The sequence below is a fragment of the Stylophora pistillata genome, chromosome 3, assembly GCF_964205215.1.
Source record: "Stylophora pistillata chromosome 3, jaStyPist1.2, whole genome shotgun sequence".
NCBI lineage: Eukaryota > Metazoa > Cnidaria > Anthozoa > Scleractinia > Pocilloporidae > Stylophora > Stylophora pistillata.
This window is the reverse complement of record NC_142521.1, coordinates 13,423,479-13,435,770: the sequence shown is the minus strand read 5'-3', so window position 1 is coordinate 13,435,770 and position 12,292 is coordinate 13,423,479. Positions and strand designations below refer to the sequence as shown.

The following is a 12,292-nucleotide window of genomic DNA, read 5'->3' as shown; positions in this document are numbered from 1 at the left end:
TAAATTTAAACTAAAGAATATTAATCCGGCAACCATTTATGAAAGTGGGCTAAGTTAGTTGTGAGCAACAACTGTGTCTTAGGTAATACTAGAAAAGGAGAGAGATAAAAATTATCAAGTGTTTGATAAGGGGAACAAACATAAGTGTTTGATAAGGAGAACGAACATTTGTATAAAAAAAATATCATCTCAGTCATCATGATCTCAGTTATGGGAAATTACTATATAGTAGTTAAGAAAAACTTCAGAAAGTTCTAAATGAAGCCTGGAAGATACAGGAGCAGGAATTAGAGTCCATTAACCTTCTGCACCACATCTACAGTGGTACAACAAACTGTAGATTTTTAAGCAGTGGAAGAGGAGACATCTATTTTGTCTTGCTTGAAATTGGGGTACTGCAGTGTGTTGCGATAGAATCAACCCAACATTGATACACATTAAGAATGACATTGACAAAGAATTCTGAGCTTATCTATCCTTTGTAATGGTTCATGTCTTTCATAAGGACTTCAATGCTATGGTCTGTTGGAGTTAGAAAGGTTGTCAGGGAATTTTTCTAGCATTTAGAAGCTGAAACATGTTTTGTGTACCACTCCTTCACTTGCAATCCACATGCCATCAGCTAAAAGCCTAACAGAAAATTAAAACTGGAGTATTTGTTTGGGAAGGGTTAGTGTTGCTAATCTACTCAGTAGAAACTGCAGAGAGCATTTACAAAAGGGGTATTTGATTAATCACCTTGCGATTGCTCTTTTAGTGAAGGCTGAAAAGATCAGCAAGTTATATTTGCTTTCTGGATCAACTACCATGTTTGCTTTCAAGAGTTTTGCATGAATTATATCTGGGAATCTTTTGAAAGTAAATACTTTTTTCTGTTACAAAAATGTAAACATCAGTTACTTAGTGTCTCATTTTAACCATCTCATACAAAAAAAGAACTCTTGCATCTGTAGCATGCCTATGTTTTAAATTTTGTGAGTTTGCTAGTTGATGCCTTTTCAGATGACACAGAAACCGCATTTTTCAAAAAGTGTTTTAAAATACGTATAAATGTTAACAGGAAAAGTACCATTTTGAAACCACTCAGTAACTGGTTGAACATGAGAAACTGTAATAATGCAGAGTAGTTCACAAACAGCCCACTGCTGTAGCTATCACAAGAAAAAAAAATCAGATTCAAAACAAAACAAAAAAAGGGTCGAAAACACCTTTTTGGGGAAATCCTTATTGTTAAAGATTAAGCATATAGAAAAAGAGAATTGAGACTTTATTATGACAGGCGCTGAGCAAAATTCCAAATGGTAGCAACCACAGTTGGATTTTTGGCACAATTTTCAAGTAGTTCAGTTTTTCTTTGTAATCTTTTTATTAATGGCAGTGATAAATATGAAAAGGTGCATTACCTCTCCTTTAACATTAAAATGTACATAACTTGTATGTAATGTTGTGAAGTATAATTGGCTTCAGGTATGCATGACAACTTGTGTTGGAAAAGAAATTTTAATTTTAAAATTCAAATCACCATACAGTAATAAGTATAGCAAGTTAGTGTTCAGAAATGATTGAATCTGAATTTCAAAGAATGTGGGCATTTTGAAGATTTTGAGTTTGTTTACACTCAACCATAAGACTAATCAAAACCAGCTGACTCTGTGATATTCTTAAATGATATTCTCAAGGTCTGTGCATAATGAGGACAGCTATTGATATTGAGGAGTTTATTTTATGCAGTTACCAATGACTAAGAGTTCTTTTTTACTTCTCCATAGAGAAGGGCCAATCTGAGTGATACAAATCATAATAAATTAAATTGCAAATATTAAGGTCATGATACGTATGATGCACGATCCTCGCAGTAGAGAGCGCTATTTATGCAATAGCGAAAATCAGACCTGAAAAAAATCAGGCCTGATTTTCACTATTGCATAAATAGCGCTCTCTGCTGTGAGGATTGTGCATCATACGTATCTACAACCGCAGTTCAATATATGAACTTTATATATTCATTGTATCTGATTTATCATCAGGGGTTAATTACGAATCAACTTAACGGCCTGCTTCCAGTTGGCTTGTCAGCTCAATTGGTAGAGCGCTGCACTAGCATCGCAGAGGTCAGTGGTACGAATCCCGTACAGGCCTGATTTTTTTCAGGTCTGATTTTCGCTATTGCTTAAATAGCGCTCTCTACTGCGAGGATCGTGCATCATACGTATCTACAACTGCAGTTCAATATATGAACTTTATATATTCATTGTATCTGATTTATCATCACGGGTTTATTATGAATCAACTTAACGGCCTGCTTCCATTTGGCTGGTTAGCTCAATTAGTAGAGCGCTGCACTAGCATTGCAGAGGTCAGTGGTTCGAATCCAGTACAGGCCTGATTTTTTTCTGGTCTGATTTTCGCTATTGCATAAATAGCGCTCTCTACTGCGAGGATCGTGCATCATACGTATCTACAACCGCAGTTCAAAATGTATGAACTTCATATATTCATTGTATCTGATTAAGGTCATGAATTTGACTATATAAGTTGTGATATTAATAAAAGTGATGGCACTTTTATTCATGACTACCAGTAAATAAAATTGATTTTGGGTATCATAAATGTTTATGAGAAAATGGAAGTGTATACAGTATATTCAATTCCCTTCATTTATTCATAATTTTATCTGAGTTTGCACCATCTTTGACTGACCTTCTCCTGTGTACTCTAGTAGGGTGGCAAAGGCTTATGTATACATCAATGTTTTTCAGCAATTTTACTTAATTATCAGGTCATGATCAACTATTACTAGTCTATTAGATTAGCACAATTAGTATTAGATTATATATTATCATTGATATTATTATTTTAATTACTAGACATTTTACACACTCATATAATTTGGATATATCAAGAAAGTTGATATATCCAAATTATTTCGTTACTCCCACCAACACAGCCCCAAACAGTTTCTTTCAAAACTATCAGCCTTTATTCATTTTTACACACTCAGTTTTAAATCTTTTCCTTTTATTATTGTCCATTTATTTTGCGTTCCCAAGTTAGTATGGGAATTTTCCAGGGTAGAAGGTATGACATGTTAATAAAGTTTGTCTAACTTGTAATCTATCTATCTGTAGGTGAAGGCCAAAATTAACATGTGATGCATAAATTGTACAGATAGGCAAGGTGAGATTTGAACTTTTCCCTTTTAAATTTGTTACTGGTGAAATACTGTTTACAGAACACACGACACAGGAATTTTTTCTAATATCATTGTGTGAAAGGGGATCAGGATCCTCCTTTGCTACACACTGGTGGCAGAAAAAAATTTAAACCAATATTTTTTTTCATAATTGTGCAATCATGTATTTATAAATACTCACACCACCCAAATTTTTTTTTGCATATGCTTTAGACATTGTAGCAGGATAATAATGTTGACCATACCATTTCTTTAGGTCACTCCAAGATAGAAAGTTATCATCTATTGGGACAAGTAAACTCAAGTGATAAGTATTTTGTGCACCATCTTGTGTTTTACTGGGCTTGATCAGTCATCTCCATTAGAAGATATAACCGATTAACAATTGTAGAAACCCACGCACAACTTGAAGATACATAGGCTGACATGGAAGACTAATGGTACTCAAGATTTATAGTTTTGAGAGACCAAAGTGAAGAAAAGTCAAGAGATCAAGCGACAGAACCTGGAACCAATTTAAGACATGACATGGGAGACAGATGGTACTCAGAATTCGAAGTTTGGAGAGACCGATTTGCAGAAACACAAAGAGATCAAGGGGCACAACATGGAACCAATTTAAGATTTGAGGTACGTATAGGATAATATTCACCCATATAACATGCAAATATAAAACCTTTTTATTAAATGGACATTTGAGAATTAGCTTATATGCATTTCTACATATGATGCATGATCCTCGCAGTAGATAGCGCTATTTAAGCAATAGTGAAAATCAGACCTGAAAAAAATCAGGCCTGTAGGGGACTCGAACCACTGACCTCTGCGATACTAGTGCAGCGCTCTACCAATTGAGCTAACAAGCCAACTGGGAGGAGGCCGTTAAGTTGATTCGTAATATACCCGTGAAAGTGATAAATGCATTTCTAGTTGGTTGAAAAAAGGACACTATCCAGTCACTTCGTTTAAGTCACTTCGTTCCAAGTTACTTCGCTCCAAGTCACTTCGTTCCATCTTACGGTGACTTCGTTCCATAAAATAGTCAGTCCACTCCACGAAAGTCGCATCGTTCTACAAGCAAATCGTTGGAAATTACAGAAGTCTGAGAAGGCCAAAGTAGCTAGAACTTAACGGCAAATACACCTCGTCTTGTGGTGCACTCGCCCCAATTTCCTATCATGCGATCACCGAGTACACCGTAGAGTTGACGTTTCCAACTAAAAACTTCACTTTTATCATTACTTAAAAAAATCTATCCTTAATGCATTAAACTCTAAACCTCCGCCGACAGTTTTTTCTTTCCTTTGTAATCCAACCCTTCAAAACCCGCGCGCAAAGATTGATATTTTTCTCACCTTTAAAACAACGCATGATTTGTAAACGTACGCTAATGAGAGGGGAGACATTTTCTTTATTTCGCAAGTAAACAAACAAACTTAACCTTTGGTGTAAGATACCCTTTAAATTGGCTTCTTAATGCTTTACAGTAGTATTGCTGCACAACGTAAGTCACCATGCTTCAACTTGACGCATACAACCATTTTAACGAAGGGCTTTGTTTGCATGCAATACTTATTTTCTCTGAATGTGAAGATGGTCCACATAACGCACTCGGTGCCCCACGTAGGTCTCCTTACTTGCGTATTGTGTTTCTTGCACCCGAAGAGATCTTATACGCACAGTAATTCATACAGAATGAAGTGAATTCGACTTATTATGACGTCATAATAAATCGAATGGAAAATAATGCGAAGAAAGATTTGGATCGCAGCGTCTAGATTTGATGAAGTTTGCAAACGGAAATCAGCTTGATAAATACAGGATATTATCTTTTACTATTTCTGTAGTCCGCCTGAGGAATACTTTTATTATCCTGCGGAGTTGTATGGTTACCATCATTCTGGATTTCTTCGTGACTTGCTCGTAAGCTTCGAGAAAAGTCACGAAGTGACAAAAAAAAAAAAGAAGGGAGACACCTGTTTTTGTTCTTTCCGTCACTGTAATCTTCACATGTGAAGTTTTGGTACGAAAATACTAATAACAACTTGACAAATATGTTTCATTTCTAGACTTCTTTACATACAGGTTGGCCATAGGTATTCTTTAAAGCTAATTTTGCAAGAGATTACCCAGTCTTTAAATGTAAATGTGTCTGTCTGTCACATTTTTTCTAGACTGAAAGGTTAGTGGGGCCTGTCTTGAACTGTCCTATATTAACAGGAGCTCAAGGAAAGCCGAAAGTAGAAGGTACAGTTTATAGATGATAAATGTAGGAACGGGTTTCGTTTCCTCTATTTTTTTCTTCTCCATTATTGTTAGACTCATTAATTGGCGAACACATTTGATTAATGAATCACCGCCTCTGTCTCTTAATCTCCATTTGATCTCGTAAGGGCAATATATTAGAGATTAAGAAACTTGAGAAACTCTTCGAACCGATATGTTGTGTTTAGGTTAAGCATTCAAGGCCAGTTTATACTATCGTCGCAACGTAATCGTACTTGCTATCGTGCTCGTAGTCGTAAGAGCGTTGTAATCTTTCTAATGATGAACTTTTTTCCTTACTATAACAATTACGATTCTTGCGATCAAAAGTGAACCAAGGGACCGGCAGGAGAATTTTGGCAAGGGCACGATGAAATTTAACTGTATCCAATTTATACGATGAATCTTGCAAAGACTGTACACTAATGTATAATATGCACGATCCTTCGCAGTAAAGCACTATTTGAGCAATAGTGAAAATCAGACCTGAAAAAAATTTCAGGCCTGTACGGGATTCGAACCACAGACCTCTGCGATACTAGTGCAGCGCTCTAGTATCGCAGAGGTCAGTGGTTCGAATCCCGTACAGGCCTGAAATTTTTTTCAGGTCTGATTTTCACTATTGCTCAAATAGTGCTTTACTGCGAAGGATCGTGCATATATACGTTTCATAACCGCAGTTCATACATATGTGTCATATGTTTGTTGTTGTTTTTACACTAATGTGTCCGTCATTTTTATTTTTCATTCCTCTGATAGGAAAGTTGAGAAAACCAGCAGGTTGGGAAAGGGGAAGTCAGCCGCCCACAGGCAGCCCAAGCTCAATACTAGGAAAGCGGACGTGACTCTTAACGTGTTGCGCAACGTTTTATATTTATAAAGGTTTGTATGGGATGTTATCGATTTGCCTTAAAAGAGAGAAAAAAACGTCTTGTTTTGAAATAAAATGGGCTTACCTTATTGCTTTGTTGTTTTCTTTGTTGATTCCGAGCGTCTCAGGCCATTTTGAAGCGTTTTTGGCGAGTTAGCGCTATGTTGGTGTTCAACTGCTAAAGGAAAGACAAGGCCGGAAACCTATTTTAGAAGTGTCCGTCGCCCGAAGCAAATAATTCCGCCAAAAAATTACCACCAGTCTCGATTCCTCCAGAAAATCAAAGCAGAGATGTTGCAGTTTCATTTCCATTCACTCGATTCCCAATTCCTCCCACAGATCTTTCACTAGCGATGCTTTTATCTCCAGATCGATCGGCTTTCCAATTTCAAATTTGGCTGCTTGAAACATTTGCGGCCCGTTGGCCGATCGCACAGTATGTTGGGTAACAAAAATAAGCCCGGTGAGGGTAGCCAGCGACCTGCAGTCGACAAACAAACCTCTTAGCTCCCCTGGTCCCCTCGAGAGGTTTTGTCAAGACCGCATTGTTTTGATCACACATTTCCATTCGATGTTGATTCTCTCTTTTAAGGCAAACCGATAACATCCCTTACAAACCTTTATAAATATAAAACGTCGCGCAACACGTTAAGAGTCACGTCCGCTTTTCTAGTAGTGAGCTTGGGCTGCCTGTGAGCCGCCTAGCTTGCAAGAGAAGTCGAGAGAAAATAACGAACAAGAAAAGAGTTTACTCGAACGATTGGGAGGAATGGAACAGCTAGTGACTCAATTCCAAACACAACTGAAAGAGAAAGAGTCGGAAATAGCCAGCCTGCAGAGGCAAAAGCAAGAACAACATGACAGATTACAAAGACAGGGGAGATGCAGCAACAGTTGGCAAACGAACACGAACAATTAAAAGAAAAGCATGATCAGTTAGTGAACTCCGAAGCACAAGTGAAGAGGATGGAGGAACAACTGACAAACACACAAGGACAGTTTCAGGAGAAGCATGATCAGTTAGTGAACTCAGAAGCACAAGTGAGGAGGATGGGGGAACAACTGACAAACTTACAAAGAGAGGTGACTCAGCAACAGACCAATATCCAGAGGCAACTACAAGAAAAAAATAGAGAAAATTTCTGGTTTACAAAATCAAGTGCTTGAACTCGAAATGAGTCTCTCAACAGCTCAACAATTAGCGTAAAGTGAACGTCAACGAAAAGAGTCACCGGACTGGGTCATTTCACGCGATCGAATTGAGGTAACAGACAAATGCCTTGGAAGGGGAGGCTGGGGAAATGTTGTGGAAGGAAAGTATTGTAGCTGCGTCGTAGCTGTGAAACAAATCCATGAGTTAATTCTTTCTAATTACAACCGCAGTTTGTTTGAACGAGAAATGAACATTGCTTCAAGATGCCGACACCCATGTTTGTTGCAGTTTATTGGGGCAACAAACGACGAAGGAAGTCCATTATTTGTTACGGAGCTCATGGAAACAAGTTTACGAGCACTGTTAAAGCGACCACTTTCCGTTACTGAGGTGTGCGTTATTTCCCTGGATGTGGCTCGAGCACTAAACTACCTTCACCAGAAGCAACCATTTCCCATCATTCACCGAGACATCAGTAGTGCAAATGTGTTGCTGTGGCGGCAGGGTGACCAGTGGCGAGCCAAGGTTTCAGATTATGGCACAGCCAATTTCATTCAACATACCATGACAATTGCACCTGGAGCGCCAATTTACAGTGCTCCTGAAGCAGTCACTAAAAACCAAACCGTTAAGGTATTTTTCATTTCATGATTGTTTTTTTCTAGAACGACCCGTTGTCAATGGTGTGTATCCACAAATTTTAATCACTGAACGCCAGATAACAGTCTTGTAGTACATTATGTGGCCTCTCTGAAAGCGACGGGCACTTGGTTCGAAAGGTTCCCATCTCTTAGAACGTTGCAGTTTATTTTTCTGCTTTACGGTTTGAGACCTCACTTGCTTTATATCCTTCATCTGTCACTCTTTATAATCTATTCGAGCTGAGTTATCATCAGTATCATCGTCATCGACATTGCATAATTTCCGCTATCGTGATTAATATCATTGAATTCATTGTAAGTTGTTTTCAACATCAAGGTTGATGCCTACAGTTTTGGCGTTCTTCTTTGTGAGATGTCGATCCAGGAAATGCCAGACCCTAAAAAGCGTGAACAGCAAGCTGCACTTGTATCAAATCGCGTGATTCGAGCTCTCCTCCGGAGATGCCTGCAAATACAGCCTGGGGCGAGACCTAGTATGGTAGAAATAATCGATGATCTTGAACACCTAGCGTGAGACAACTTTTGGTACTGTTGGTTGTGAACATGTAAATATAAAGCGTAAGGTAATCTTTTTCGGTAAGGTAGCTGGTAAGTCCTAAGACACAATTAGTGTTATTTTATCATATTGTTTTAGAGGAATCGTTTGGTATAAAATGCAGTTAATAGATGAGATAGATTTTAGGAACAATATGGTTCTGCATCAGTCAAATGTAAGTAAAGATAGCTAAAGTTCAAATCGTTAGACATTTAGAAAGAAGCACTTTTAGTTCGAATTTCATCACGATGTGCGTTATTATAGCCTTGACTTCGTCCATTGATATTATGAAAATAGTTCATTTGAATGTGCCCGTGCGTATTAATGCGGTGACCAGAGCACACAGATTAATTGGTCTTAGCACGTTGCGCAGAATGCGTTATATAGAGGGATGTCACATTGGCCGTTTTGAGCAAAGAGACGATATGCATAAGATGAAATAGAGATAGATAATCAGCTTCACCGTGATATGATTTAATTTTTGTAAATGTAGATGAAAGAGAAATACTTTCTAGATGAAACGGAACACTTCTCTTTATTATTAGAGTGGACGTGGCAAGTAGATTTATTTTAGTATCTTTTTTGTCGGCTATGCAAAAAGACAAATTAACTCAATCAAAAAACCGTTTTGTGGAGATATGAAGGTAGGAGAGCTAGCAGAATAACAGATCAAATAGTAAGCTGATTAGCTTATGTTTCTTACAGTAAAATCAGGTTCTTGAGCTGCGAATGAGTTCAACGTAGGGCCAAAAGTTTGCAGCCCTTTTTTGCACCGTATTATCATTTTTCTACACTGAAGTATCTCCCTTCTGCATTGTGTTACTTTGAACTGAACTGCATATCTTCCAGCCAATCAGAAAGAAGAAAATTTTTCATTTATTTCAGTTATTAAGCATAAGAATTGGCGGTGGTTTTCTTTTATTCAAGCAAAAAGAGTAAATGTTACCATGAAAAATCAAAATAACTCGACTCAAACACGAAAGTTTTGGTTAAGCCATTTTACAAACCCACTAACTCGAGCTGTGAAAGGAAACGATAAAAGCTTAGAGAAAAATGTTTCCGAATTTCAGTAGGAAGGGCGATTGTGAACATGTCACTATTCACCGAAGTGGAAGTGACAAGTGGTGAATATATACCGAGCGGCGTAGAGTCGAGGTAAATATCCACCACTAGCCACCTACATTGAGTATGGTTTAATGTATACTAGCTTTGATATTTTAGTGTATACATTGGCTGGTTTAGTGTATACTGAAACTGTGAGATAATATAGCACATACAGATGATTTTAACTAGCTTTTTGCTGCAAAGATTACAATATATTCGGGCGCAAATCCCGCGCGAGTTACTCGGCGGTGAATTGGAAAAGATTTTCAGAGTTTGAGTTGCCAATCAGAGCGCGCCTTCAACGCTTTCCACTGATTTCGCATGGACCAATATTGGTTCTGAGCGGAATTCGTTCGTGTGGGCCGATTAAGCATACCTAAAAAATTATTTCCACCGCTCAATTTGTGAAATGTTATAAACACGAAGACCATACACTCTGTAGTTTTGCTGCGAGAAAAGTTGAATTGCGGGTGAGAAAAACTGGATAAGTAAAATATTTTATTTTAAGTCGGTAATGTAGGAAGTGGTAGCCCAATCTTCTGAGCTGATGGTTCATGTTAAAAACACACCACATTCCACTGGGTGGCTCTTCTTGTCCACTGTTTCCAGATCGAATTGGAATTTGAAATGTTGCTTTTGGAATGAAAATCCACATTTAGTTTTGTTTAATCTTTACAGCGCAGTACCAATGCAAATACAGTATTACTGTGATAACAAAATCGAATGAGTTTTGTATCGCGATCCAACCATTGAGGATAATTCAGACTAGAATATGAAATAAGAAAAAAAAAAGCTTGATTTAGACCTATGAAAATTTCAACTCCATGACTAGTGTCTATGTGAAAATATTTTCTCAGCGGTTGATTGATCGTGCAGTTTTGTGGAAATGAATGCACGAAGCGAACTGAGAGAAATATCTTTGAAGAAGAAATGGAAGCTCGAAGTCCGAAGAGAGCCAAACTTTAAAAGTCTGTAAAAGTGAGACGACTATACTGCCTTGAAAGGTGTTTCTCCTCTGATTCAAACTATGGAAGGATCGCGATGCTTTGCAATATTTGTATTTAACAGGGTACGTTATTATAATCATTTGTTTAGAGGAGTCACGTTTTTGTGGCTGAAGTTAATCAGAAGTGTCTTAATTAGTGAACTTCATTCCCGATTGCGGAACAAGTCGATGCAATGATTGATAAGAAGCAAGTAGGGGCTCACATAAGTCATAGACATAATATAATTAATAAATTTGTTGTGGAATTCAATCAAGCATCGTTACCTAGAACCTCTAGGCCCAGTCGTTCCAAGGGCAGATAACGCTATCCAACGGATAAATCACTATCCAGTGGATAAGTAGTAAGAAAATTCGTGGCGATATCCATCGGATAGAGATTTATCGAGGAAGTAGCGTTACCCAACCTTCGAACAGCTGGAGTCTGATCCTTTTTCCTAGCAACCCCTGCTAATGGGCGTAAGCTTTCAGATGGTTAACTTTGTGAGATCATTATCTTGGAGAGGTCCCCGGTAATCTCGAATCCAAGCTCCAGATAACGGTATTTATGATTGTAAATGATAGGCGGGAATGATTGTGCTGTTGAGAGGGTGGTAGGCAAACATATATTTTTAAATAAAATCGCTTGTTTTACATTATGTCGTTCAAAGCAGTTGATGGTATTCGTGAGAGCTTTGATAGCAGTTTCCATCAGTCAAGGTAGTAGTCTTGTGCCCCAATCTCTACCCTGATTGGGTCTGCCAGCTGTTCCTGCACACAATACCGTCTGTGTGTCTCCGATTCAAATGCGTTCTGGATCCCAACTTTCTGAAGAAGGCTGTGGGCAAGTTAGTCTTATTCTCAGCCGTTCTATGGGATTTGACCCAAAAATTGACTACGCAGTACTCTCAAGGAAGCCGGGTCTTTCATCATAATTGAGTTCTTCTTCCAGTTTCCGCCGGCCAGCGTATCTTGACTTAACACAAAATCGGCAATTCACCGTGGTAGATGGTGGATCTACCACGGTGAATCTACCATTTACCAGGGTGAATGGTGCTCTTTTATTTTACACCACCCTTAGGACAAATAGGTTTTACTGCATAAGAGGCCGTCAATCGTCCTCACCGGACAATAGCTTAAGGAACGATAAACATCGCTCCTCCCCTTTCCACCACGAGCGGCGCTGAACTGACGCTCTAAGACGCTTTCTCAGCGACCAATGCTTAATGAAACCTCTTTACTTGCATCTCTCTCTAATTTTGCCACTTGAGATGAAGGAAGATAAGGCTATAACATACAAGTATGAAACACACCTCTGATGCAAACCTAACGAAGTTGCATACCATATCCCCGCCACCCACCAGCACAGCTGTAAGACGTCTACATATGAGCACTTTTGTTTCCTTTAACAGATTTCTACGAACGTTTCAATTTTCTTAACTTTTTTCGGGAGACAGCGGATGTTTCTTAACTGTTTCTTTGAAACTTTGCGCGGGAAATTTGACGTACGGCAGGCCAAGATTGATC

The 12,292-nt window shown here is 38.4% G+C and overlaps 2 protein-coding genes and 1 non-coding gene across 8 annotated transcripts in view; all 3 read left to right on the top strand.

Annotated features, from left to right (window-relative positions):
* The window catches only part of LOC111335878 (uncharacterized), a 36,692-nt gene extending 25,268 nt beyond the window's left edge, over positions 1–11,424 (top strand). Inside the window, exons 10-15 of one of the 4 annotated variants that reach the window (XR_015999450.1) lie at positions 2,028–2,111; positions 3,129–3,177; positions 3,450–3,823; positions 5,368–5,440; positions 6,218–8,115; positions 8,461–11,424. The gene's annotated coding sequence lies outside the window, so the exon portion shown is untranslated. Of the gene's footprint in view, positions 1–2,027; positions 2,112–3,128; positions 3,178–3,449; positions 3,824–5,278; positions 5,441–6,217; positions 8,116–8,460 lie in introns of all 4 variants that reach the window. The other 3 variants (XR_015999449.1, XR_015999452.1, XR_015999451.1) reach the window with 3 other exon arrangements.
* Positions 2,312–2,384, top strand: Trnaa-agc (transfer RNA alanine (anticodon AGC)). Its single transcript has one exon. It is a non-coding gene; the product is annotated as a tRNA-Ala (tRNA).
* Positions 3,691–11,424, top strand: LOC111335866 (uncharacterized). Of its 3 annotated transcripts, none has more exons than XM_088755562.1 (4): positions 3,691–3,823; positions 5,368–5,440; positions 6,218–8,115; positions 8,461–11,424. In XM_088755562.1, the coding sequence occupies exons 1-3, from the start codon at positions 3,722–3,724 to the stop codon at positions 6,301–6,303; spliced, it is 261 nt and encodes an 86-aa protein (XP_088611688.1). In that variant the 5' UTR covers positions 3,691–3,721; the 3' UTR covers positions 6,304–8,115; positions 8,461–11,424. The 3 variants fall into 3 exon arrangements, with proteins under 3 accessions (XP_088611688.1, XP_088611686.1, XP_088611687.1); XM_088755560.1 differs by having other exon boundaries at positions 3,696–3,823; positions 5,279–5,375; XM_088755561.1 differs by lacking the exons at positions 3,691–3,823; positions 5,368–5,440 and having other exon boundaries at positions 7,729–8,115.
* Positions 11,425–12,292: the final 868 nt, after the last annotated feature.